Genomic DNA, 27,761 nt, shown 5'->3' with positions numbered 1-27,761 from the left:
AAAACCGTTGGTTTTGGACATCACCTGCTACTGTTACATATGTTACTTACAGCAGTGCAGGTAAAATTGGTCGGGGGAGACACGTGGTTTGTGCACTGACCCGTAAAGCACCTTGCAAGTCATTAAACATGGGCAGAAGCTCTGATAGGGCTGCAGAGAGCAGGGGAAAATGCAAGATTAAATGTAGTAATAAAATGCAACTAACCATTTAATTGTGAATAGTGGTGGCAAAAAATAAATAGGGTTTTATTATAGGGAGGAGAAAACAACCCTCCCACATCATTAACTTTTTGCTAGATTATATAATTTATACATAAAATTATATAAATATTAAAATATATAAAATACAAGTAATATAAATAGATTTTTTTTAAAAGAAAATTATAATAAAATATTACATCTTAAAAATAAACCTTTTTTTATATAAAATAGATTAAAGGTATAAAACAAATGAAAACAACTTCCGATTATAATATTTTTGTTTTAATCCCCTTTAAACTTCATATATACAGTAAACTCCAGAAGTTTAAAAACACTGGACCATTGTACAATATATCTACAAATTTATAATCAGTTTCACTCACTATACAATCAAGCAGAGCACAAATGACAGACCAGAAACAGAATCAACGCATGATTTTTTTCTTTTTCTCATCAGTTTCAATTCACCGTTCACAAACACACAAACATACTTCAAGAGATCTTTCTTGTATTTTGAGACATTAAATAAATTATGAATGTAAAGTACACTGATAAATTACCGACAGATTATAGTCTTCATTTCGCTATTAAGGGCTCTGTGTAAATCCATATTTTTCTGCTAGCATTGCATAATTTCCTTCATCCAGCGTTTTCCAGAATGTCTGCAATGTTTTTGAGATTTGGGAGTGCTGAGAGCTACAGCGCAGGCTCTCAGTGTTAGAACAACTGATATGACCTTGACAAGCTTATATTGCAGTATGTCAAGTTATTATAAACCCTTTATCACAGTGGATGGGCATGATTTTACTTTCAATAGCGGCTCAAGCGTGAGAAAACAAGAAGACTGAGAATGGCACTAAAATGGTTGGTAAACTGGCTGAGATCTGCCAATTATCTGCTCTAAAGGTGAACGTAAAAAAAAATCCATCAGCAGCATCCGATGGGGCGATCCTTCATGATGCACCCCGGCAAAGAAGGGACGGAACGAGAAGCCGACCAGTGATGCCTCAGGCATTCGCAATTCATCGGTTGGAATGGATTCAACTCTGCACGATGTTGTGTACCATATGGTTACATCACCACAGAATTGGATGGATTTTGCTGGAGTCTCAGATGGGCCGCTGGCTGGGGCGATTACGGCTCAGTCAAACAAAGAGGGGGGTTAAAATTGCACTTTTGCCCTTAATATTTACAGTGTCGCCTTCATTTCACAGGGATTTTACACTCTACGTCTCTTTGGGGTGCAACAAACTCTTCAAAAGCAGCATAGGAACGTCATACACAAGAAATGTTTAAAAAAAAAAAAAGCTGGAACATAAAAATAAAAATAAATTGCAAGGTTGTTTCTACAGAAAACATATAACCAGAGGTAGAAGGAGGGGTGAGGGCAGAAGAGGAGGGGAAAAATAATAATATTTAATTACAACTTAATCCAGATAGAATGAACAGCAAGCTCCCTTAAGACTAGCCCTACATGTATCAACATTTCTGAGATGTAGTTATTCATTCTGATTAATGTGTTTAACTTCATAATGAGACAGAGCAAGAGCTGTGTTTTTTGGCATGGCCCTTCTCGCCTAAGTGCTTTGCGAGGGCTAATGCTATCCGGGTGTAGCAGTAACCTAGCAGCAGCTGGAACGGGGAATGTTGCCCACACTCCTGGGTCAGAGCATGTGGGATTAGACGCAAGGGTCCTTCTCATTACATAATACATTCATTAATTGGCACATTTGTATTAGAGGGGCGTGGAGTGGCTATTAACCTGCGATGCAATGAATAGAAGAAAAAGTCTCTAAAGAGCTGCAGAATCTCCATTAGTCCAGCATATTTTGTTCTTCATAAGAGCGTGGGGCCACATTTATGACAATAGTCATTCATCTACCATCTTCAAACACCACGTTGTTGGATTTGGACTACAATTCTGCTCTGAACTTGATGAACAGAGTCATCAAGGCACAGATGAGGAGGCTACATTGCAAGGGACGGTGAAGAGAGGACAGTTGGGCACGACGTGAAGAAAGTGAGCACAGGCTCTTTGTAATCTCTTTGCTTTCCAGTCATTTGTCACGCAAGTATCCTTATTTACCACAGTTCAGTCCTTGTTTTGAACTGTACCTCCAGTGTATAAAACAGGCTGAACTTGTCTGATGAAAAGAGCACCGTTTTGATCCCAAACGAAGTAAATCATTTCGTAACGGGCTCAGTCGTACAGCGTGTGCTACTGTAACGTCCTTCCCCTCGAGTGACTTCACTTCCTTCCGGCTGTGTCGTCTGGCACTCTTTGCGGTTTGATTAGTCGTTCGATCTCCGAACCCAGCGTTTGGAGATTCTCCTGTAGCGAGAGAAACAAATCAGACAGCTGTGAGGACTAATGTTATTATTTTCACTGCCATTCAATTCATTCATATACACAGAAAGCAAGAAGAGAAGCGACACTGTAAGCTAAGATAATCAGGCAATTTCTGTCTGTTTTGCTTCGAAACGGTCTGATTTCCTGCTCATTTCATGCTAAGACCGTAATCCTGTCATTGTGCTTTGAATGGAGCTCTGCGTTCCCCTTGCGCACTGTCCTCAAAACATACTTTATTAATTTCTCTGATCTCCCCGCTGATGTGCTCCCTCAAACAGGAAATCTGCTGTCCCTGTTGTGACCTGGATGCGGCTCTATAACTGAGAACTGGTCACTGCCAGCATGGGAATTTGCCTACTTACTCAACAGTCATCCATCACCACCAAATTTGCTTTTCTTCCGATAGAATCACCAGGAATCTAGTTACGCAGAAGCTTAGTTTAATAATTACAATTACATCAGCGGATGCCATTGTGGAACTCAATACAAACATAAATATATCAACACCTAGTTTGTCTATATATGGTCACACTGTTGCAAAGTGCAAACGCATGCTGTGAAAGGATATTGAACCCTGTGAAACCACTTGACGAGTGCAATTTTCTCTTAGTGCTGATGTACTTCCTGTTGAATAAGAAGGTTCGAGTAGGACATATAAAGGGGCATGTCTATGAATACACAAAATATTGGTACCACATCAGTTACAGGCTGACACTAAATATTTATTGCATCGATCATTTTTGGATATTGGGCATACATACATTACCTTTGAAATCATCTAATGCTTAGTAATCCAAATATCCATTTTTTATACTGTACATTATAATGTGATGCCTAAATCCACGTGTAGCATTCAAAATGACAGATTTTTGATTAAAGTGTTTCATTTCAAATATATTTACACAAAATACTATGGAAAATATATTATTGGCTATAACATGCAGGCACATTGCACCTACCGCAATTAATCACTGGTTTACAGAATTTTAATACTGGGCTCGTCACTTGTTTTGTGTTGCCATGAATCTACGTAAACCAACCTTTAGGGGGAAAGCCGTGCAATTGTGAGTTTTGCGTAATGGCAAAATATTTCCCCATGCATATTTTGCTCATATTCATGTTGACTATGCAAATTCACTGCGTTGACAAACAGAAAGCTACCTGGTTTCAAAGTGCTTTGCAAGTCACTATACAATATACAATGGACCATTTTGGCTAATGTGATCACACCTTTAGGTAGATTAATTCATATTGAGTAAAAAAAAAAATCAAGCTCTTATCTTTATCGACTTCATTGCAATCTTGATATGATATTGTTTTTGGCTCAGTGTATATTAGCAAATAAATGGATTAAAACTAACTAAAAGATATGGCCTACAAGCCACAAAACTCCTATGTTCATTTCATAGTGTGGATGGTGTGGATGTGTATGGTGACTTCTACCTTCAGTGTGATGTTTTTGAGCAGGGTGTCCTCTAGCACAGCCTGGAGTTTGCGGTTGATTTCAAGTGAGAGGTCAAGAGTGAGGCCGCTGTCGGTGGGGTGGGAGGTGTACAACGATGCCATGATACCTCCCCTCCGGCTCAGATGGGCTTTGTTAAAATCTGAGGCTTCTGAAGACAAAGCTCCAGACTCTTCTCTGAGCACGTAACTTTGGATAATTCTGCAGGAAACACAGATTTTTTTATTCATTATTCATTATATGCATGCACACATAGCAATTTTAAGTGTCAATGAAATCTCAAGCCATAAAGGCCACCGTCACACTAATAACCCTCGGCATGGAGGTAAAAGGTTATGTTACTAACAAACCCAGGGACAGAAGAGGCAAAGATGGTAGCCTTTAGGACCCAATTAGCCGTACCCACCTCATCAGTGTCTCTCTCTTTCCCTCTCTTTCACTCTAGATGATAAATGAGTTTCACAATTAACAGATTAGAAGGCTTTGAACAGCTAAATCTCAGCCAGCCGGTCACATAAGTTTTATTTAATGTGACACTCATTTCATTGAAAAAGCTTTTCATGTCATTGTCACTTTTGCAGGAGCACTTCTCGAAAAAAAAAATCTATTAGCCGATTTTAATTAGTGAATGAATATAGTGGTCATCTACTAAGTGTAGATAAGGGACAGGCTTCTTGATTTTGATTTAAGAGGTTTTTTGGTTAACAGGTTTTCTTGAAAAAGTATATAAAAGATTGGTTTTCAAGTAATATGCAACTTTACCTGAATGAAAACAAGGCTCAGAGAAATAAAAGAACAACAGAGCACAGAAGAAGAGATAACGGAGAAGAGATAACTATAATATATATAAAATAAGCTCATAATGTTAATAATAATAATAATAATAATAACAACGATACATATTTATCCTTTCCTAGTTCAAATTGCAATCAAAATGTCAATCCCTAATTGCTGTAATCATAATTGATGTAAAAAAAAAAAAAACACTTTATTCCCAGAGTTTTAGAGATCTTAAAAAAGCTTTAAGTTATAAAACAAAACATAATTCAGCTTTAAGTGCTTCAATTTGAACCACAGTGTTGGGCAGATGGAAATCTAAAGTAATTATCATCTCCATCACTATTGTTGTTCATTTAATATGCTGGAATAAAATAAGAAGAAAAAAAACAGCCTGTGTGGTTTTCGATAAAGGATGATGTAGTGATGAGTGATCTTTTAGTCTCCAGGAGAGAGTTCTCTCTTTAGCCACCGCTATTTCAAATCTATTTTCTCTGCAGTGACGCATGGCCCAAATAAAGCCCGAATTCGATTCTAATGTTTTCTTCAGACCAATGCTCGAGACAAAGACATTAGAGGACGTGAGGCTAAAGGTCTCTGTCTGAGAACAAAAAAAAAAACTATGTAAGTGCTTTCTGAATTGATGAATTCACTCTCATTTCACTGTCTGAATCTGAAATAAACACACTGGGGCATCTATCAAACAAACTTTTAAAAAGAGTTGTGTTTTTTTTCCATCCTAATGATTCAAAATGTCTCAGAACGGATATTTATCAGTGTGACAGAAAATGTGCTGTGCTGATGCTACATAAAAGGACGAACACCCACACATATACATACACAGACACACACAAAAGAAAGAAAATATAAAAACGAATAACTTACCTTTCACTAATATGGGGTCCAATTGGACCCCAGCTCCACAACGGTAGTATTTAACAAAACGAAACACAAAGGAATTAAAAAGTTTCCTCGAACTAAACATGCATGAACAATAACTGGAATTCATTGTAACCTGCACTTTTTTTTTGCACAATTTGGTAGCAATCCACTGCCACTATTGATTATTTTATTGGCTTTTATTATATAGGACAGTGGAGAACTGACAGTAAACTTAAGGGAAAGAGAGGGGGAATTAGATCAGGACATGACCCAGGCCTGAGAAGGCCAGATGTACTACATCGTGTGCCACAGCTCTGACACCATTCTGACATTTGATTTTGATTTGAAGACCTATTTGTATAAAAAAAGATCACAGTTATAGCTTAAGCGCAGTGGCATGGCCTGATTCTCACAGCCTAGAGGCAGAATAAGTGAAAGATAGACAGCAGGAACACCAGGAGAGTGTAGAAAAACAGACACATGCCATAGAGAGGATTTGACAGTCTGTTCATATGTGAGTTCTAAGCTTCTGTGTTCATTCAAAAAAAAAAAAAAAATCAAAAGACAAAATGTGAATCTTTATGTTTATTTTATGAGGATTGTGAGTTTCTAGCACTACAGCTGAATTCAGCACGAGTAAAGATGAGAGCTCATATCAAAGATCTTATCAAATCAAAGCTAATATCAAAGATAAATCTAGACAGCATATTCCGGTTTCAATCAAGATGCAAAAGTGTCAGCCTTTGCAGTCAGACAGCATTTCATACATTACGATCTCAAACTACATTATTAAAGTTTCTGAAAATGGTCCTTGTCTGTGCAAAACTGCCTCAATGTGAGAGTTAACCTGACAATATTTCCATGATTTCCAATGTTACGATGATATACTGGTCCTTCGGGGGACGCATGTCAATTCGAGGGGTTCAGAGTCTAAACATTCAATCATTTTTTCCCCACACAATTCATCATCCGCTGGACAAAAATCTCAAACAGTAATAGCATACCTCTACACGCCAAGCCATTGTATGATTTGTTCATGCTCAAGTTTAGGTTAGGGGTTTGTTCAAATTTAGCAATCACCACTAAATATAGCAATGATTTATGCAACATCCCAATAAAATTAATCGCATGCAAATCCAACGCCACTTGGTATCAATTCCAGAACATCAGCGATTTCCTCTAACCGCCCTTGATGAGAGGCGTAGTGAGTATACTTAGGCTTATCTCTTTAGAGATAAATGGAAATCCTCAGCTAGGTGTAGTCACGCTGTTAAATCAAGGAAACCTTATTAAATCAACCTCAGTTTTATGCTGTAATCAATTTCCACTGAGCCTTGAATGATATAAGGGCTAGATCTAACCTTCCCGCGTGTCAAAGAATCACTCAAACGGCAACAGTCGATAAACATTCCACTGCCTGGGGAGTGTGGACTCATTGAGGAAGCTCAGCTGCAAGTAATGGCTAAAGATCAGCTAAGGAGGCTAAATTAAGCCTGACCTCAATGGGATGTGTCTTTGATTAGAACTAATAAATGTGGGTTAGTACAGGTGGACCGATTCAAGGCCCATCATTACTCAAGTGATGGGAAAGGGACAGAAATGGCATTGCGGCATGTTAAATTATTTATCTAATCCAAAGACATAAACAAAGTGCTCTCGTCCTCTAAGACCATTCACTTTGTTTAGCAAAAAGATGATTTTTTTTCTTTGGTGAAATGGGTACCGGTGGCCTGATTCCTCATGTATGGAGGTGCGTATGAATATGTATCAGGCATCATTAGCAACCTCGGTGATGCATCACTCCCGCAAGAACCGACAGCTATAAATATCACTGCCAAGACCTCTCTGTAAGAAGCATAGGTTAGCTCAGTGTGTGTGTGAAAGAAAAAGATGAATGTCTGCCAGATTTCCTTTTGTAATGAAAGTCAGACAAGATACACGCATTGGTCAGGAAACCCCAGACAAATAAATAAAGAAAAAACCCAACAAAAGAAAAACAGAGAAAGAGAAAGAGAGGATGCAAGAGAGGGACAATGACCAGCCAAATTCAACCAGACGGAAAGGAGGGGCGGCACTGAAAAATTCTCCAAACCATGAGCTCAGAGCTACTCCACACTGGCAATACTACAGAAATATTTGGACACTTCAAATTGCCTGATCAGGTCAGATATAACAGTGTTAAATATTAAAGACACTACATGCCAAACTTGTGTTTTTATTAATGGGTTTGGCTTTTTCAGTATTTTTGTGTAGGCAAATTTGTGCTATATTCATTTAAAATTAAATGCCACATTTTGATATTTTATTAGACGTTCATAGATTTTTCAGTGTGGCGTAAGTGTCCAAATGCTTTCTGGTGCCACTGTATCCTTCTGCATTATTAATTTTCTATTAAACTCATGGATTCTATTTGGTGTTCTTCATCACAACTTTATATATATAGGAAAATATATATAGCAATGTCAGCCAGGCAGCTTCAAGCTCATTTGTAAATGTCAAATTAAGCTTTGGGATGGGAGCAAAGAAGCTTTCTCCATCGTCTTTTACCCTTTCACTTTGTCTTTTTCATTCTCACTCACTTTGTCTTTTTCCTGATCTCCTCCACCAACTGTTTAATGTGGTCCTCCATGAATTCAATCTTCTCGTTCTTACGAGCGTGTGCTTTCTGCAACCGCACGATGCGCTCCACCAGCACAGCTTTGTCCACCTCAGGGAAGCTGTCCACCACTACCACCGATGAACCGGACTGATTCTCTGGAGAGCGATCATCCATACTGCTGCCTCGTGCATTTAGAGAGCCTGATAGTAAGAGATTTAAAACAATGTGCAGCTTCAGTCACACTATAAGAGCAATATTACAAACAACACAGATATGAAACTTGGCACTAAGATGAGAAGAACATTCTGGGTTCAGAATGATTTATGCCACAAATGCTACTGGTAACGATGATCACCACAAAAATTCATTTTGACTCATGTCTCAACCTCAAAAATTGCAAGTTACAGTAACACACTTACAAGAAAGTAAACTAGGTCAATATGTCAGAGGGTTTAAATGCATAAGATTAGATTTGTGTTAAATCATTTACATGATTTTTTTGTAAAACTTCACAGTATTTTAGTTTTGTACTTACCAAAAGTGTCCTTTATAAAGTGGGGCCACTTTTCTATATTTTGAAAGACAGGATATAACTTTACATATCCATTGTAAGCGTGTCACTGTATTTTTAATTTTTGTTTTTTGGCTTGTCAGATTCAGACAATCTTTCGTGCTCACCAAAGCTGCATTTTTGATCAAAAACAGTAATACTGTGAAATATTATTAAAGTTTAAATAACACTTTTCTGTTTGAATATATGTGGACCTTCACAATAACTTACCTATTCATAGTTAGCCTTTTCAAATCCGTTAAAAGACCCAATTTCATGTGTTCATTATGTGTTTCAATGGATTATGCTCTTCAATGGATTATGTGCTTACATGAATAGGTAATTATGACATATAATAACTGTACTTCTAACTATTTATGAAAAGATATGGATAACAAAGTACATTGCAATTAAGCAACATCACACGAGCAAGAGGTCTAAAATCAACAAGGGTGAACTGTTGTATAAGGCATTATGAATACTTCTATAATGCATTGTATATAGGTCTCATGAAGAAAAGATAAAAATGACTGAGTGCGTGTCGCTCTCAACCTCTCTAATGAAGTGTTAAATAGATGTACCTGAAGAACTGGAGCGGCTGCCCATGCTGCTGCCCTCTCGATCACATCCTCCATTCTCCACCTGCTCCAGCTTTTTACGAGCTACATAAGGAGGCACACGCACACAATAAGTTCTTTCTTTCTCACTGACAAACACACACACACACACACTCCTGGGCCAATGTCCGAATGCTTGTACGGCTCAGTGCCTCATTCTAGCGCTTCACCAGCTGGGTGGGGGGTAATGACCCACCATAAAATTCCCACCCATTGGGTATATCTGTAGCACCCGTCAACTACTCAGAATTAAGGTTCACATTTAACATGCAGACCTTGAAAATATACTGAAGATCACGGGGACCTAAAAAAGAGGAGGAGGAAAAAAATAGATTTGTTTAAAAATACCTTCACGTACTGTATGCCTCCTCCGACACTAAAGAGAGTCCCATAGCGCACGTTCTTTTCCCTTGCCCTCCCTTCCTCGTCTCTCTTCTCAAAGAAAAGATGCTATGAAACAGTCCTGTGCCCTAACCTAGCCTTTCCTACGGCTACAGGCAGGCACAGATACATGAACTCAATCTGTCTGCAATGAACGTCAGTCTGCCCCACCAAGAGCGCCAATATTGCTTGATAATTACTAACAGTGCCTGTGGGCTCCTGGGAGCGTGGAGAAGTAACTCACTGCGAGCCTATTAAAATAACAAATTGAATTCTAGTTAAGACATCTAGACACAGAGGAGAAAACAATATGAGAGTGGAACGATATAGCCATTTTTCATAAATGTGTTATGATTTGTTACTTTATTGTAATTCATTTAGCATTAAATTCATTCGCATCAATGATTCTTAATTGGAGGGTCACGGTTGCTCTGATAGAGAAAACAGCATGAGGCAAAAAGCAATTCCAAATGAAACTAAACTTACAATCGTGCATATTTAGGATAAAAAATAAATCCGCTTTTTAAAGGGAGGAGAATACTTCCCATATTGACGTCAAAGGTCGTGCGTCCAACTCTACAGCATTTTGGCGGGAGATACTTGGTACAAGCGAGCCAAATTAGAAAGATGCCAGCATGGACCTGTTGTGTGGCATACTCTCATCCTCAGAAAACATGAACATAACTACGCAACACACGGAGACTGCATTAAAAACGGCTTTTTCTTACATATCTATAGATATTAGCCACTTTAACTGTTGAACGAATTCCAGATTTTGATTTTATGGTGATTTTTCTTTTGTTTCTTCAGTAAACAACTTTGATCATTTTAGTGGCATGGGTAAAATCTGGATTTAAAACCAGTTTGATGCTTAACATCCTTCTTGACCATGAAAAAGCTTGTTTTGCAAAAGCACGTTGTTGCATTTGAGAATTTCTGGACTCAATATAAAATAAATAATAAACAAATAAAATATATACAAAACAAACCAACAATAATTGAGCTGCTTGTGAAATGCGCTAACCCTGCGTGAGCTGCTTGGTGAGGTCTTTGATGTTGCCCGCCTGTTTTCTCTTCTGAGTGACTAGTTCATCTCGTAATTCGTCCACACGTGTCTTTAGTTGCGACGTCTCCGTCTGTAGTGTTGTTCTCTCTGTCTGCAATGCCAGAACTTCCTCCTGCCTTTGTTGCTCCTCTTTCTTCAATCGGACCGTCTGAAAACATACACAAACCGAATAATGCTTCAAAATAAAAGCTTTTTTGTGTGCGTATGTGAGTGTGTGTCTCTTTTAAGGAGTTGCTATAATTAAACTGGTCAGTCAATACATACTGATAGAAGTCTGATATCAAATTAGTCCAGTGTTTTGAAGTAACCAACCAAAAGTAATAGTGTTATGACGAAATCGTAGCTATTTCAATAATAGTGCAGGTTTTCCAGTACCAAACAAAGAACCTATTTATTCTAACAAGTAGCACTGTAGCTAGTGTTAAGTAATCCAATTTGTTTCATTGCAGTGGTTCATTGTAATATATGAGATAATTATAATTTAATTTCAGTCATTACTCAGTAGTGTTCCTCAGTGGCATTTTACAGCTCCTTTTCTGTGGCTAATACATATTTAATTAAACATTGCTATTTAGAAATATTTTCACTTCAGATATAAATATTATTATTTATTAATAATTGCATTTAGTGTACATTTGTGTTCAAGTTTCACGCTCTCCTCCTAATTAAGATCAATGTTTGTATGCCAAATAAATATTGCAGACAGTTTTAATAAATTATCTGTTAATTATATAGTTAAGATATTGCACTTTTAAACAGCTTGAATAAATGTGGATTGTAATTTTTTTTATTAGTGCCTTGCACTGTAGCCAACTACTTTCAGAGTAGCTTGGCTGTAGTTCAACTTGCTTTTAATTGCAAGTAGCTTGTTACTTGGAATGGTACGGTTTCTAAGAAACCTCCCCAACACAGAGCGGTTTAACACAAGTGGTCGTCTTACCATCTCAGAGAGGGATATCTCAGTCTCCTCTAGTTTGCTGCGCAGCTCTCTGAAGCTGCTGTTCAATCTGTCCAGCTGGGCCTGTAAGCTGTTGCTCTCAGACTGCAGCTGAGCATTTTTACTGGTCAATTTCTCAGTGAAGCCCAGTAGCTCCGCCTCTCTCATTCTGCTGCCTTCAATGTCCCTCTGCAAGTCGGTGATCTGCAAGTTCAGATTCTCCACCTCCTCCCGCAAAGACGTAATCTCCTGATCATCCCTGAAAAAGACACGTACATGTCAGACACGAGGACCAGCACGTGTACAAACCATGCTATTTAAGTGATTTCCACCCTTGTCTAGTTTCATCATAATGGTGTACCAGTATTCCCACCTGACCAACTGACTCCATAGACCATAAAAGTGTCCGACTGAAGGCTCTAAGTTGATACACTAAGGACAAGGTGAGTGTCATTCTTGGGAATACACAATTAATCTGCAGTAGTGTTTTTAAATAACCTCAAAATAAGAATGAGCTAATAGAGCTGAATGACACGTTTATGTGGCCACCAGAAGTGAAATCAGAGCAGTCCCTGTGAGGCGGCCACGGAGGTATGAATTATTCTGTCAGCGCTGCAGGGGCCCGTGTGATCACGCTACAGTGGATTCACATCCACCTGCAGTTCCTGCATCAGCAGGGTACACCAACCGCTGGGAGATCGCTCAAGGTCAGGCTGCTGTACTGACGCTGCATGCTCAACAGAAGCACGGCAAAATTAATGTGTCTAAGGATCTGAAAGTGGGATGCAGATGCCATTCAAACATGCTAAAGAGAATAAACTCTGTAGTGTTATCTGAATTATTATAGATCATAGTTGAATGCACAATTATACCCACACAAACAAAAATAAGGATGAGGAATGGGAGTTAAGTCCAGTGTAACTATATTTTTTCATTAACATTTTTTTTTTTTTTTTCAGATTAAATTTCAGACGTTTCAGTGTTGTTGGCATTTTTATTTTATTCATTTCAGTTTAAATAAATGTTAGTGATTTTAGTTCAATTAAAACTTTTTTTCCAGTTAGTTTCAGTTAGTCTTTTCATCTAATATCTATTTATTTATTTACCTATATTTCAATTAACAATTATTAACTATCTACAGGTCTTTTTAATTGGAGATAATTTTTGTTAACAATAACAACAGTCTATTCCATATGTTATATAGTTATCTTAATTTTATTATATATATATATTTTATACATATTATACACATATTTTTTCAAATACATAAAGGCTTCATACCGATTTTTAATACATTTTTTATTTAGTATTATACATTAAAAATGATTATTTATAATAATTATTTATAACTTCATTATTTTACATATATAAATCTATATATATAAAACATCAATTACCAATTAACTATAGTACATTTACTATAGTATATTTATCAATATTTAGAATGTATTTATAACATGCATACCTAGATTAATAAATTCTGTAAAAATTGTTCATTGTTAGTTCATGATACAGTATGTTGATTAATGACAACACTTTACAGTTAGATTAAATTTGATATGTTATTTGCATCAATACTACACTTTGAAAATAGTTTAAAAAGGTTTGTGTTCAATAGAAAATGACGTTTGCCTTGCACTGAAATTGGTTTCAAAAAATTTCACTGGTATTGTTATTGTGACAACTCTAGTCTCAAGAAATGAATCTCATTTCATGATCTGAAAAAACTCAGAATTAGTCCTAAATATCAGATTGGCTGCAGTGTATGGTTTAGGCTCTAGGAGCTGATAGCTGAACTAATAATAGACTTGGTCAGTGGTAGGTTGCTGTAGGCACGAGTGTTCAGACCTCTGGTGCTGCTCCTCCAGTCTAGTGATAGCGGTGAGTTTTTCCCTCTGGTTCTGGATCTCAGCCTTCTGTCTGTTAATGATCTCTCTGTATTTGCAGAGTTCGTCTTCCCAGCGGGGCCGTTCGTCCTCCAGACACTTAACCTGAGGGCCAGAGAGAGTGCCAAAGCGTTAGAATAATGTACTCTTACACAGAATCATTTCATAGTGTTATCTTTAGAAATGAGTTTCCACCTTGGTCCGCAGGGTGGTCAGCTCATCCATGCCTTCTTTAAAACTCCTCTTCAGATCCTCCAACTCCTTAATCTTAGCTTTGTGCATCTGCCAATCAAACAAAATGACCATGAAAACCCCTCCTTTCCCACACGGCATCGCCATTATTGTAATCGCAATCAGCAGAGGACGCCTGCTAGGCAACACTATGTTAATAATGCAAATGAGAATGCAAATGTTAATAACACTATTTCTTGCACAGGGGCGACTCATTGATAAAGGAGTACTCTCATTGTCCGGCTCAGGTACTAATGACGCTTGGTGAATGGAGGCTCATTTACTCATAAATACATTTAAAACCAGGTGGCAAGGTGCCATACGGGCCAATGGTTTATCTCAGAGGCGCAGTGGCAGATCCCGCTAAAAGAAGCAAACCAAAAAGACATATGAGGTGTAATAAGAACAAACACTTGCCCCCCAAAAGGTTATAAAACTAACTTTTGCGAGGCCTCTATTCCTTACTGAAGCACATTACTTGAATATGAATGAAGAACTTGATATCATTAGGGCTTAATATTATGGCAGTACCTGCTGGGTAAGAATATACTGATACCGGGTTTTTTCTTAATTGTCTTGTTTATGACTTTGACTCAAGGGAATTTTGAGTGTAAATGAAGTGAAACTGTACCTCTAGCTGGTCTGTCTGCTCTTGTTTTTGCTTCTCCAGCTCTCCTTTGGTCTCTCGCAGCTTTGCATCCAATTCATTTGACTTAATCTCCTCAGATTCCTGCAGGAGACAAAGAGAGGAGTAATCACTTAAGTTTATAACAAGCCACAGAAACTGCAAATTAGGTTATATACCCCCAGATGAAGATAAGCCATTTATATTATGTTGAGCAGAGGACTGAAGCAACCTTTTTAATAAACTATAAAACTATATGCACTACTTGAAATATATCTCAAAGTCATAATAGATAACTTATTTCACATTCTACATGCAGGGAAAGTGTTTGTATATGGTGCCCTCTAGTGCGCAGTACTGATTTCACGTCATCATCAGTAAACAGTACCTGGTATGTTCGGATCATGTCCTGGCAGTTTTTGCGAATCTGTTCAGTCTCTTCCTTTGCTTGAGTCAGCTTGGCAGATGTTTCTCTTAGTTTGTCTTTTGTTTCCTGTTATTAAAAAGACAAAAACACATTACAAAAAACAAACTACAATTAAAAAGAAAATTGAACCTATAAAATAAAACCTAACTCAAAATATGAATAAATTCTATAAATAACACACTATTATATACATAATATTCATAATTCTCCAAAATAGACATTTTTTGCAACAAAAAAAAAAAACATACTGTAGATGCCAATTAAAACTCTAAATTTAATTTTAATGAATTAGTTAATTTAACTAATCCCTTACTCCTTAACGAGTTGGATAAACTACTGTGGAAATTAACTTTCCACTTCATCATCATTGGAGTTAGGCTTTTGGCTAGATCATGGCTGCTATAATAATGTGCCCTATCATGAAAGAGTGCTGTTCACAACATGACAATTATTTACATTTATATTTAGCAGACACTTTTATCCAAAGCGACTTACAATTGGGGAATACACAAAGCGATTAATCTTGAAGAGGCAATCAGACAGAGGAAGTGCTCGTAACACCAAGTCTCAGTCATTGTTCAAATAAGTACAAGCTAGTAAGCGGAGAGAAAGATAGAGGGAAAGAGTTTTTTTTTTTTTTTTTTTTTTGAGTTTAGGATGAAGTCAAGTACTGCCGAAAGAGATGAGTTTTCAGTTGTTGCTTGAAGATTGCCAGGGATCCGGCGTTCCGGATAGGGGTGGGAAGATTATTCCACCAGCCAGGAATGGTGAACGAGAATGTTCTGGAGAGTGATTTTGAGCCTCTCTGTGATGGTACCACAAGGCGTCGCTCACTAGCAGATCTCAAACTTCTGGAGGGGATGTAGGTTCGTAATAGTGAGTGGAAGTAGGAGGGTGCTGAGCCTGTGGTAGTTCTGTACGCAAGCATCAGTGTCTTGAACTGGATGCGAGCTGCCACTGGTAGCCAGTGCAAGGAGATGAAGAGAGGTGTAACATGCGCTCTTTTGGGCTCGTTGAAGATTATAATAAACAGAACTATAACATTAATTATATTACCATCCAAACTAACGAATATTAACTTTTTTTATTATAAGCGCTGTTTATATGTCGCCTGCTGCTTGAAATGCACTAGCTTTTTGAAATTGGGTGTATTCTGATTGGCTGTCAAAGTTTTTCAACATTCCTTCTCTGGAAAAATCATTCCAAAAGTGATTCCAACGATATTCCTCTGTGTTGTTAGTGTTACAGCTGTGATATAGACCACATTCTCATAGAATTAGAATGCGTATTAAAACTTTACAGTTACAGTTATCGTTGTAATTCGTTCTCTGTGTGAACAGCTTTTTATTCAGTGTTCTCTGGTTTACCTTGTGAGCATCTGTTTCGCTCTTCAGCTTGTTCTGTGCCCACTTTACTTTGATGACATGAGAATTGATTTCTTCCTTGACTTTCTCCAGTTCACGGGATAGTCTTGTCACTTCATTCTCCTACAGAAAAGTAATCAAATACAAAGACTCCTAAGAACCTATATACAATCAATGCATACTGTAGACTTACACACCATATGAAGGATCAAGGTATCAACTGTATTTTCATGTATGACCTTTGCATCATAGAGCTGCTGTAGGCGTCCTTTCTCTTGGGCCAGTGTGTTTCCCCGCCGAGCCTGTTTGTCTACTTCTGCTGTGGCCTCCCGTAGCTTCTTCTCCAGCTGCTCCTTCTCCTTCCTCAGGTCCAAAGCTTCCTTTTCACCTCGAACGTACTTCATCACCATTGTCTCCTTCTCCTGCCTTGCTTCCTCACATTTCTTATTGGCCTGGGAAGAGAAAACATATGTAAACACACAAACAAACATTGTTTATGGACCATGTGAGAGCTAAACCTATAAAGATCTGGTTACCAGCCCAAATATACACCATTCTATAATAACTCGAGCATTTAACATTTTATGCATCCAAAGGCAGTGAAAGAGCAAAAGAGAGGCCCTAACACTTGACTGAGGAATTTACATGAGAGTGAAGTGCTGTTTGAACAAGCCCTGCCAAACTAGGATCATGAACCTACAGTATAACCATCTGGTTACCAGCCCGAATATATACCATTCTATGATAACTTGGGCTTTTACCATATTTGAAGCACCCAAAGACAGTGAAAGAGCAAAAGACAGGCCCTGAAACTTGAACAAGGAATTTAAATGAGAGTGATGGGCTGTTTGAACAAGTCATGCCAAACTAAATACAACTGTCTTTCCACATTTTGCGCAAATTTTTATGACGTTTTATGAACTCAATATCCGAATGCAGGACTTTACATTTACCCACAGTTGTGTGGACTAAAAAAAGAATGAGGACACATAGACCAATGGAAACCCAACTTAATGACCCTCTTTCACTTTATGCAAACAAGACATCACTGCAGGACTGACATGATTTCATTTTAAAGACGCTGCTACACAAAGAACACAGACTGATTTAATAGTAATTTAGCCAGCGCTCTTATGCAAGAAGGGCTTTGTTTGGAGTGTCTATAGCGATGACCTCTCACCTGTTCAAGTCGATAGGCCATCTCCCTCTGCATCTGCTGGATTGCATTCTTAGCGGCCTGATCTTGGTGAAACAGTTTGTCTTTGGAGTCTTTCAGTTCCTTCATAAGTTCCTCCACCCGGCTTTCAAACTGGTAAAACAGGAGGAGGAGTTCAAAAGGCAGAGACTGTGGTAACCATAAACATATTAATAATGGTAACAAAAGAGGCAGCTCTGACAGACAGTAGCTGATCCAAAACAGATCAGTGTTTACACACACAGTGAGGGAAATATGACCTGCGCCTTCATTTAAATGTCAAGTTCTGGAGATCTTATGAAAACAGATTCAAACTAAAATTCAAATAAGTGACAAAGGTTCCATTCAGCTTTCAAAAAATAAATAGTTCCCTTTCTGGCAACCATGTATAGGAACCAAGTGTTACATTTTCTTCACAGTGCTTCTATTGAATGAAAGTAAACAGACAGGAGAGGTTTCATTCAGAGGAAGCATTTGTCTGTGTGGCCTCAGATGCCTGTTCTGACTATGAAGAGAAACCATGACAACAAAACGCACATAATAGTTTCATGTCATTACTGCAACATTTAATTAAGGCTTCTCGACCTGTTCCCCCCCAGGCTGCTCTGTTTGATCTGTGCTGTTACACTGAACTACGGTCTCTCTTAGCCTAGAATCGCTCTCAAACAAACCCGCTTTTCCAGTATCAAATGAAGGCTGCCCAGCAAACAAGTGTTCTCTAATCAGTGCACAAGGGACAGTCATGGATAGCCATCCACATACTGAAGAGGCATTTAAATAACAAATAGTGCCATTGAGCTGAAAATACCTAAATTCTGGATAAACTAAAAATTAAATGGTAATAAGAGCATAATTATACACGAGTGTTCAAAGGTTTTGGATTGGTTCGATTTTTTTTTTTTTTTTAAAGAAATTATTCAACAGGGATGCTTTAAATTGATCTAAAGAGACAGTAAAGAAAGATTTCTATTTTAATGCTGTTCTTTAGAATTTCTGTTTAGCAAAGAATCCTGAAAGAAATGTATCTCAAAAATATTAAGCAGTTTTCGACATGTATAACAATACAAAATGTTTTTAGAGCACCAAATCAGCATATCATAGTGATTTATGAAGAATAATGTGACACTCAAGACTGAAGTAATGGCTGCTAAACATTCTGCTTTGCCATCACAGGAATAAATTAGATTTTAGAATATATTCAAATAGAAAACACATTAAATTGCAATAATATTTCACAATATTACTGTTATTTAATGTATTTTTGGTGCATATGGATAGTCTTTGGACAATATGCGACCCTGGACCACAAAACCAGTCATAAGGGTCAATTTTTCAATATTTGGCCGAGATACAATTATTTGAACATCTGGAATCTGAGGGTGCAAAAAAATTTAAATATTGAGAAAAAGTTCTTAACATATTCTTGCATATTACTAATCAAAAATTACGTTTTGATATATTTACAGTAGGAAATTTAAAAAATATCTTCATGGAACATGTTCAATTTTGACCCATACAATGTATTTTTGGCTATTGCTACAAATATACCCCAGAGACTTAAGACTGGTATTGTGGTCCAGGGTCACATATATGAAAATGAAAGCAAATTTCAAGCTAAACTGTTTAAACTTTGCAACAATGTTTCTTGATCACTTCCTTGTATCCCAGTGGTTGGACAAATAGATAGTCAGGTTATCCAAAACACAAATGAAAACAGACACACACACACACACACTCACACAAAAGCATTTTATGTTTGCCATTACTTTCTTAATGGTGCAAATATGCTGTTTCTCTGTCTCCATCCTCTTCTTCAGCTCATCCCTCATGTTGTCTTTCTCGGAGCAGATGCCCAGAATCAGCTCCTGATGTTTCTTATTCTCATCAAGTAATCTGAAAAACAGTTACCAGCTGTCACTACCAATGTCAGCACATTGTAATACACTGGAGCTGTTGTACTGTGAAATAACGGTGCTTCTGTTGTGCCCATCTGTTATTTGCTCGTCAATGAGAAGAATATTTGTGCTACTTGTGATCTAAACCATATAAAGGACAACAACTAATTGCTTTCAATAAAGTATTAGGCACCAGTATGTGCCATAATGTAGAAAAGACCATGTGATATTAGCAGAGGGAACAGGTGTCCGAGAGCATCACCCATAAGACAATATTAACAGCGAGCTGTGGACCGGTTCCAATACGTAAGTCAGCCAGATGCCCTTGCAAAAATTAATAAAGCCAGAACAGAAGGGGGTTTCAGAGCAGACAGGGTAATTTTGATCACAGCATAAAACAATCAATAGCACCATAGCAAAAAAAATAAAAAAATTATATTTTAACAGAATTGCGAAACTGCAGTCTGAATTAAATGTAATGAGTTGAACAGGCAATAAACCATGAAATAAAACAAAGTCAATGTTATTGTATTGTATGGTCTTCAGTGGCTGGATGCAAAACAAAACATTGCATTTCTGATTCATAAATCTTAGCCAGTTTTCAAAAAATGAGTCAAAAAATAAATGAATAAATAAAAACTCACACTCACAGACTACAGAATTATTGTTTTGAATCATCCTAACAAATCATTCACTATTCTCAAAAGTGTGTGCAAATTAACATCTGGATAATTTAAATTAGGTATAATTACTGGATAGTTAAGTATTCACATAATAATAGGCCTAGTTAAACTTCACAAAATCAAATATATATTTTATAATAGATTAATATGAATTATTTTTATAATTTTTAAAAAGAAATAATAAATATTTTACAAAAAATGGGTGGAGGACAATAATAATTGTATTATAATACAAAAATGTATTATAATAATAATTTTGTAGAAATCCATACAATCCTGTAGGGGTGTGCGATATGATGATTTTTGATCGTGGATGATAAAAATGTCTCCACGATCTGCTTTTTAAGAAATATAGTATCGTGCTACAGCGCACATTATGTCAAATACAGTTCTGGCGCCTCCGTCTCTATATACAACACGACATACAGCAGTAGAGTTACTCTGACAGGACACTGCACTTATTCGCGATCGCAAAAGTACATTATTTGCACACAAGCCTTGCTGGTTAAATGTTTAATTCGCACGCTGGTCTGACGTGCGCTTTTTCTGAGCGCATACACCTGAAGCACGCACTAAAAAGCCTGTCTAACAGCGCCTGATTACTCAACTAAGTTATCTTTTGCGCTAATACTGTCAAAACACACAAGGTTTGCATACAGACTGAGTTGGTTATCTCTAAAATGAAAGTAAATAGTTAAGAGAGAAACGGATGCGTGCCTGTATATTAGATGCGTGCAGCTCTTAAAGGGACAGGACACTAAACGTGCTGTCGACTGTCATTAATGGGATATTTCACCCTAAAATTTAATTTCTGTCATTATTTACTCACTAACATGTTGTCCCAAACCTCTATTAATTTATTGTGCTGAACACAAAAGAAGATATTTTGAAGAATGAGGGTAACCAAACAGTTGCTGGTCCACATCGACTTTGATAGTAGGAAAGAAAAATCCTATGGAAGTCACTGAGGACCAGCAACTGTTTGGTTTTCCACCTTCTTCAAAATAACATTTATGTTCAGCAGAAGAAAGAAACTCATTCAGGTTTAAAACAACTTTTGAGTAAATGATGGTATAAAAATAAAACATTATGACAGAATTGACAGATGACTATTTATTTTTGAGGGAACTATTCATTTAACGTTAACAAAACAACAAAACGCAAAGAGAAAAAACACTCACTATTCTTGACTGAAAATCTTTAATACAGTTGCTTTAGGAATCAGTCTATGTAGTGTTTTATTTTTATACTTGTTCATTCAATTTCATTGCTCTGCTAAATACACCTAGTACCTGAAAATAAAGCACTGTTTGTTTTATTTGTATATTATGTGTATTTGTAATGTATATCTTTGTTCTTATTTTTTAATAAGAAAGATAAAATGATGACAAAGCTTTTTTATCTTCGCCCACTTTGGCCTAAATATCTGCCATGTCTTTTTTGTTTGTTTTTTGTTACCTTGAAAGGCTTTGTCTTTCTAGTTTGGCTGCAATGCTCAGACAACTTGTAAAACCAACATGACAAAGAATCGTGATAAAATCGTGAATCGTGATATTTCTAAAAAAAATTGTGATATTATATTTTTCCCATATCGCCCACCCCTACAATCCTGATTATTCATGAACTCATTTCTCTTGATTAACCAAAGCTTACGGGGGGGTGAATAGATTTTATTGCCACACACTGACAATGAAAGATAGTGCAGTGTAATTTTCACGCAGGTAAGAATGCCAAATTAAACTAATGATTTACTACCTCCTGCTGCAATAAATCTAATAGCAATGGACTATAACCTCTCGTGATCTGATTGAAGTGAGCTATTAATCAACAGCCTACCTCTTGATGGCTTTCTCCTGTTGGGAGTACTTGAATTGTACACACTTCTCAAATAAAACCATGGAGTTCTGGTCCTTCTGAAGCCCATTGGGAGGACTTCCCTTACGGATGCCGTCTGACTGACTGTTCAACAGCTCATCCTCCAGCTCATCCAGCAGAGACTCCTGAGACAGAGAGCGCTGGATCTCAGACAACAGTTTCCTGCTGCAGTCTGTGTCATACGGGTTCATGTTGGAGTTAGATTGCGAGTTCTGGGGTACTGAAACAACATCTGGCAGTTCCTCACCCTGAGGAGCCGGTGTAGGAGTCAAAGGAGTTCTGTTAAGTACTGTTAGCCCAGTGATTGCATCAAGTTGTGTGGATGAGATATCATCTGTCCCACTGAGAACAGAAGGAGAAGATTCCTCAACATTATTCTGAGTCCCAACTTCTGATTTTGTAACCACCTCCGCTGATTCTTCAAGGCCAGAACATTCGAGTTCTCCATCAAGAAGAAGTGTTTCTACAGCACTGTCGTGAACAGCTGGTGGAGTCCTGACATCGTCAATGGAGGCTGTTCCACTGTCACAGCTTGTGTTCCCATCACCCTGTGCATGTTCTCCAAGTCCTTCATCTTGCTGGACCTCCATGTGCATGTCTGGTCTCTGACCTTCTCTGTCCACACTATCTGAAAGAGTACCATCCAGCTCAAGACTATCCAGCTCAGTGTCTTCCTCCTGTTCTTTTAAAACAGCTTCACCCCCATTGCTGAGGACATCGTTTGACCCTTCTGGAACCAAGCTGACCTCTGAACTTTGGGAGGGGTCAGAGGCAGGGGTCAGTTCGCTCTGACAATCTGACGGCTCCATGATCTCCTTCAGCTACTGGCACTGGAAAACACAACACACAATATTCAGTCACATGCATGTAAACCTCAACTGACTGATAGGTTAATCATAAAATAATAAGCCTAGTTAAAGAAAATCTGAAAAATATTTTATAACAAATTCAATTATTTATTACTATTTCTTTAAAAATGATTTTAATTATGTAAAAAAAAATGGGCCGAGGGATGCAATTTTTTTTTAATTCTGTAGGAAACACTGGCCTAAAATAATGTTAATAATAAAATGTCATAATACAACACTTTATTATTTTGTGTTTGTATTTGAAAGACAGTTAAGTGTAATTTTAATTACAGCTAAGAATCTCCGATTGCTAACACCATTCCATCAACAATGGATCACCAAAAACGTGACTTTTATGATCAATGAATGAATGAATGAATAATGCATTTATATATCAACACCAAGAGGCCACCATAAAACATCTTTATCAGGGGATCACCAGGCAAAATAAAGCAAAACATTCATATGGCTATTATACATGTATCAGATTTCTTTCTAGCACCAGGAATTGAGGATGTTGTGTCCAATGTTTATGCAAACAGTCTTGCCACACCTGCTGTCAGGACACTGCCATTAATAGAGCAAGTAGTAGTTTGCTATAACTGTCCAAGCCCACACATTTCCACCATTGAGGTGTGGTACTCCCTCGCAAAATAGGAACACGGCTCTCCTTCCACCTGGAGGCAGTTTTGTGATGCCAGTATTGTGAAACTAAGGTGGCCCTACCCTTCTCAAACCCTACCTGCATAATACGTCATTGTATCAGGATTCAGTGGATTATTGCATTCCAAGCTAAATGCCTATAGATGACACTGGAGCACACAAAAGGGAATGCTGTTTGGCATTGAGGAAACAGACACTGATTTTGTGTGATTCACATTGAATGAGCGAAACTGGGGCAGAAGCCCATCCAGCAGGATAATCAAGAATGTGTTCCCAAATACTGTCAGGATCAGTGTTACAATATAGGCCTATTTTAGGAGCCTACTGTGAGAGTTAACCAGTGTGCAAGAATGGACCTTGGCCTGAGTACCTTGTGCCCACATAAGGAGCATTTTTTTCATCCTTGAGTTGCAGGTTCTTTGTCGGTTCTCTTTAAGAAAAAAAAAAAAGAAAAAGACAAAAAGAGGACATTTTTGTAGAGGAGATTAGAATTTCATTTTCTCTCATTTTTACTTCTTTAAGCCTTTTAAATGTGGGGAAACACACTATCCCTTTTTACCTGTCAAAACAGTAGAATTTTTATTTTTTTTAATTATCTGTCAATGTTTTTCAAATTTGGTTAATGACAGAAAATACTGGTTACCATACAAAATCTACTACACAAACTTTACCAACAGCATTGTCAGCAGAAATATACAATTTCTGCTTTCAGTGAACAGAAAACATAAAATTAAATATGTTAAACAGCTTTTTCCAGTGTAGTACGAACAGTACAGTACAGTAAGTTTGCATATCAGCAATTTTGTGTACATCTATTTTTGACACCAATAAATGTACAGCAAAGTACACAATAAATATAAATACATACATAACTCTTTACCTCAGTATCAGTATAAATGACTACGTACAGCAAGTCCCATCATGAAGTAATAATTATTTTAATATCCTTAATAAAATGTATTCTTGCAAAGTACACACAACAATTGTTACAGACTTGTCTGTAGTAGGACAAGATGTAAAACTTTAAAGGTCACCTGCTTCTCTTGTCTCTCCAAGCAAACATTCTCCACTGTCAACTAGCACCAAACTGAAAAGTTTAATATTTCTCACTGACTGACACTAAGTGTCCCTTTATTATCTGCATTTGATCCGTCTTTGTTTTGTTATCTTAAGTCTCATACATATTTGTTAGTGTATTTCTGTAATTCTCCAGGTTGAGGATTGACTGTGCTCAGCCCACAAAAACCAGCACTGCCACCTTTTCTGCAACAAATTCGTTATTTTATCTATAATTAGCACTAAACGATGGATAATTGCTAATAAGAGCTGCAATGACCATTGTATTATTCATTTCGAGGCGATAAGTGTGGTGACAGATACAGGTGCAGTTAGCTTTAGCATGTCAGCTAACCTGTCCAAGTATATCATATTTTACGTGTTTATGAGAAAAATATCTGCTTTGTTTACTCGAATTAAAACAGATATGGTATTAATGTAACTAATTACACAATGGTCAATTACTGAAAAGCCTACAACTATAAAAATACACACAAAATCAGCTGTGTGGTGGAGATCTAGACCTAACATCCACAAACTGATCAGATGAGTTTTAACAGCCATAACCGATTCTAACAAAGCATTTAGCTTGTTATCAGCCTGTTTTTAATATTCCTATAGATTATTAAAGGTATATAACACTGACAATAACAGTATATCAGCCAGCTGCCATTGAGTTCACCCATTGACTTAGCTTTCAGGCTAATCAAATAAACAATCGCTTTTTGTAGTTGAGATCTGGATATTTTAGTTTGAATATGTGACTTACCGGTTATGTTAAATCCATTTAAAATGCCATACACCAGCTGCCGTGATAAATAGTGAGTGTGAAGCCAGTGTGAGTGATCGCCTCCCGAGGTGACACATCAACAATATGGCCTCTGTACGCATTGATAGCGAAGAAATACTAACTACGAGACGGGCAGCAGCCAGTTACACAGCACGCAGGATCAGAGGCCGCCGACAGGGGGAGCCAAATCGGCCCAGGCTATTTGTGCACGATTTTCTCTAAAACCACTTGTAACGTTAGGTAATTAAAAGGCACGTTAAAATACCCATATTGGAGCTAAACGTACTGGTGGAAATGTAAAAATATATTTATTCTAGCATCATCTAACAAACAAAACGGTCATTATATTACATCAACAACCCGGACGTTATGAATGATTTAAGGGCTTGTGTATTTCTGTTTTGTCGACGAATATATACATTTAGTACATTTACTAGGCTACATTTGTTTTAAAGCCATCAGTATTTGGAGGACAACACTGAGCAAGATGTGGAATGTATTTCTTTCTATCCCTATAATAATAATAGTATCCCTAGATATTATTATGAATTATTATGAGTTGTAAACTAGCCAATATGTGGATGCAGACCTTAAATATGTGCAATAAATAAACATTATTCAGTAAACAAACATGAAACACAGCATCCATCCATTTTCCAAACCAGGGTTGGTGCTGTAGGCCATAGCCAGGCAAACACCCTGGATGAAGAGCCAGTCTATCACAGGATACATTACATTACAGGTAGGCTATAGGAATATCAGAGACTCTACTCTATCCAAGTGCCCTGCCAGCTTTAAAGTCAGCTTTCTGTCTCTCCATGTCCTGTTCTGCTTTAGCCAGTTTTTTATTTTCTTTTTTCCTGCATTTTCCTTTTCAAAAAGGTTTCTAAAGTAAATCAAGTGATTTTTGCTATAACAATAATCATTTTATAATTACAACAGTTATGAACAACCATGGTAAACAAATGTATTAGTCTTTACTCTTTCATTGCACCTCAGTCTCTGTCAAATCCTCCAGCAAGATCCTCCTCACAATTAGGGATGTAACGGTATGAAAATTTCTCATCACGATCAAAATCAAAATTATCACGGTATTGTTAAAATGTGCTGGAGATGTTCAAAAAGTACCGATACATAAATCACTTCACCAAGTTTTATACTTAAAAATCAACAAACAGCAAATAAAATGACTTTTTGTTTGCATAATCACTAAAACAATAACATTACCAATGAGGTCTGGATTTTAAATGACAACTTGACTGACACCAGTTTAATAGCATGTTCAAATAAATAATGTAAATGTTCAAATAAAGCTTTGAAAAAGTGTCATATAAAGGTAAACCTCACATTTCAGCCTTTAAAGAAAAGAGTTAAATCAAAATGATAATTGATTAATAAGGGGAAGGGGAGGGGGGAAGTGGTGTGTGGCCAAGTATGGTGACCCATACTCAGAATTTGTGCTCTGCATTTAACCCATCCAAGTGTACACACAGTAGTGAACATGCACCCGGAGCAGTGGGCAGCCAATGCTGCAGCGCACGGGGAGCAGTTTGCGGGTCCGGTGCCTTGCTCAAGGGTCTCACCTCAGTCGTGGTATTGAGGGTGGAGAGAGTGTTGGTTATTCACCCCTCCCACCTACAATCCCTGCCGGACCTGAGACTCGAACCCACAACCTTCAGGTTACAAGCCCAACTCTCTATCCACTTATCTGCTCCATAAATAATTCTATATAGCTTATCTGAATTGTTTAAATGTGTAGAATCCACATAAGCTTGTTTTTCATCAACCGGTTAAAATTTACAGCAGGGCATGCAAATTTGGTCCGTTTGTTGGCCAGACAGAAACTGCACACAGGCTGAATGTAAATAAGTGTCTGTAAATCCACTCTCTGACAGCAGGTGGCGCTTTATATGGAAAAGCTGAATTACAGCTGATTCCCGTGAACTCCGCGAACAAAGCAGTATTGTGTTTAAGAACACTTCCTTTAGGTATTACATGGAGCTGAGATGAAAACAAAATGCCATCGAATCGTTTCTGAAGACAGTCAGATCCTTCAGAGGTACATTCATATAATTAATTCACTGATATATTCATTTGTATAATTCCCTCAGCACTCTTTTAAAACCTCCCAGTTTTTCCGCCCTGTTTTCACTCAGAATGAAACTAACGTTACTCTGCTGCCGTGCGCTCGTGACACTGTTACACTCTGCTTTATGCTGGACAGCATTTATTTATCGTGAGTTGTTCAGATCGCGGTAATCGAATACGGTTTTAATGATAATTAAAATATGAAACGGTAATAATACTAACCGTGGGGAATTTTATCATGATTTATCGTCAAACCGGTAATCGTTACATCCCTACTCACAATACATTTGTCACCTCCATGAGGACCAACACA

At 37.5% G+C, this 27,761-nt stretch overlaps 1 protein-coding gene across 1 annotated transcript; it reads right to left on the bottom strand.

Moving 5' to 3' along the window:
* Positions 1-463: 463 nt before the first annotated feature.
* On the bottom strand, positions 464-25,468 carry LOC306852546 (coiled-coil domain-containing protein 186-like). The gene is made up of 16 exons (XM_079389453.1): positions 25,340-25,468; positions 21,965-22,833; positions 19,317-19,443; positions 17,536-17,664; positions 16,595-16,807; positions 16,359-16,478; positions 14,953-15,057; positions 14,571-14,669; positions 13,904-13,990; positions 13,671-13,813; positions 11,826-12,081; positions 10,844-11,033; positions 9,403-9,483; positions 8,252-8,471; positions 3,995-4,214; positions 464-2,533 (listed from the first exon to the last, which is right to left on the bottom strand). Exons 2-16 carry the CDS (start codon positions 22,810-22,812, stop codon positions 2,450-2,452), a joined length of 2,922 nt encoding a protein of 973 aa, XP_079245579.1. The 5' UTR covers positions 22,813-22,833; positions 25,340-25,468; the 3' UTR covers positions 464-2,449.
* Positions 25,469-27,761: the final 2,293 nt, after the last annotated feature.

Source organism: Barbus barbus (assembly GCF_936440315.1).
Source record: "Barbus barbus genome assembly, chromosome: 32".
In the NCBI taxonomy this organism is placed as follows: Eukaryota; Metazoa; Chordata; class Actinopteri; order Cypriniformes; family Cyprinidae; genus Barbus; species Barbus barbus.
The sequence above is the reverse complement of the archived record's forward strand: the minus strand, read 5'-3'. Positions and strand labels throughout refer to the sequence as shown.

Coding starts and splice junctions, on each gene's coding strand:
- LOC306852546 (XM_079389453.1), bottom strand. CDS start 22,812: ATGGAGCCGTCAGATTGTCAGAGCGAACTGACCCCTGCCTCTGACCCC. Junction 17,665..19,316: donor ATATTTGCACCATTAAGAAA/GTAATGGCAAAC, acceptor CTGTTTTACCAG/TTTGAAAGCCGGGTGGAGGA. Junction 16,479..16,594: donor AGCAGCTCTATGATGCAAAG/GTCATACATGAA, acceptor ACTTTTCTGTAG/GAGAATGAAGTGACAAGACT.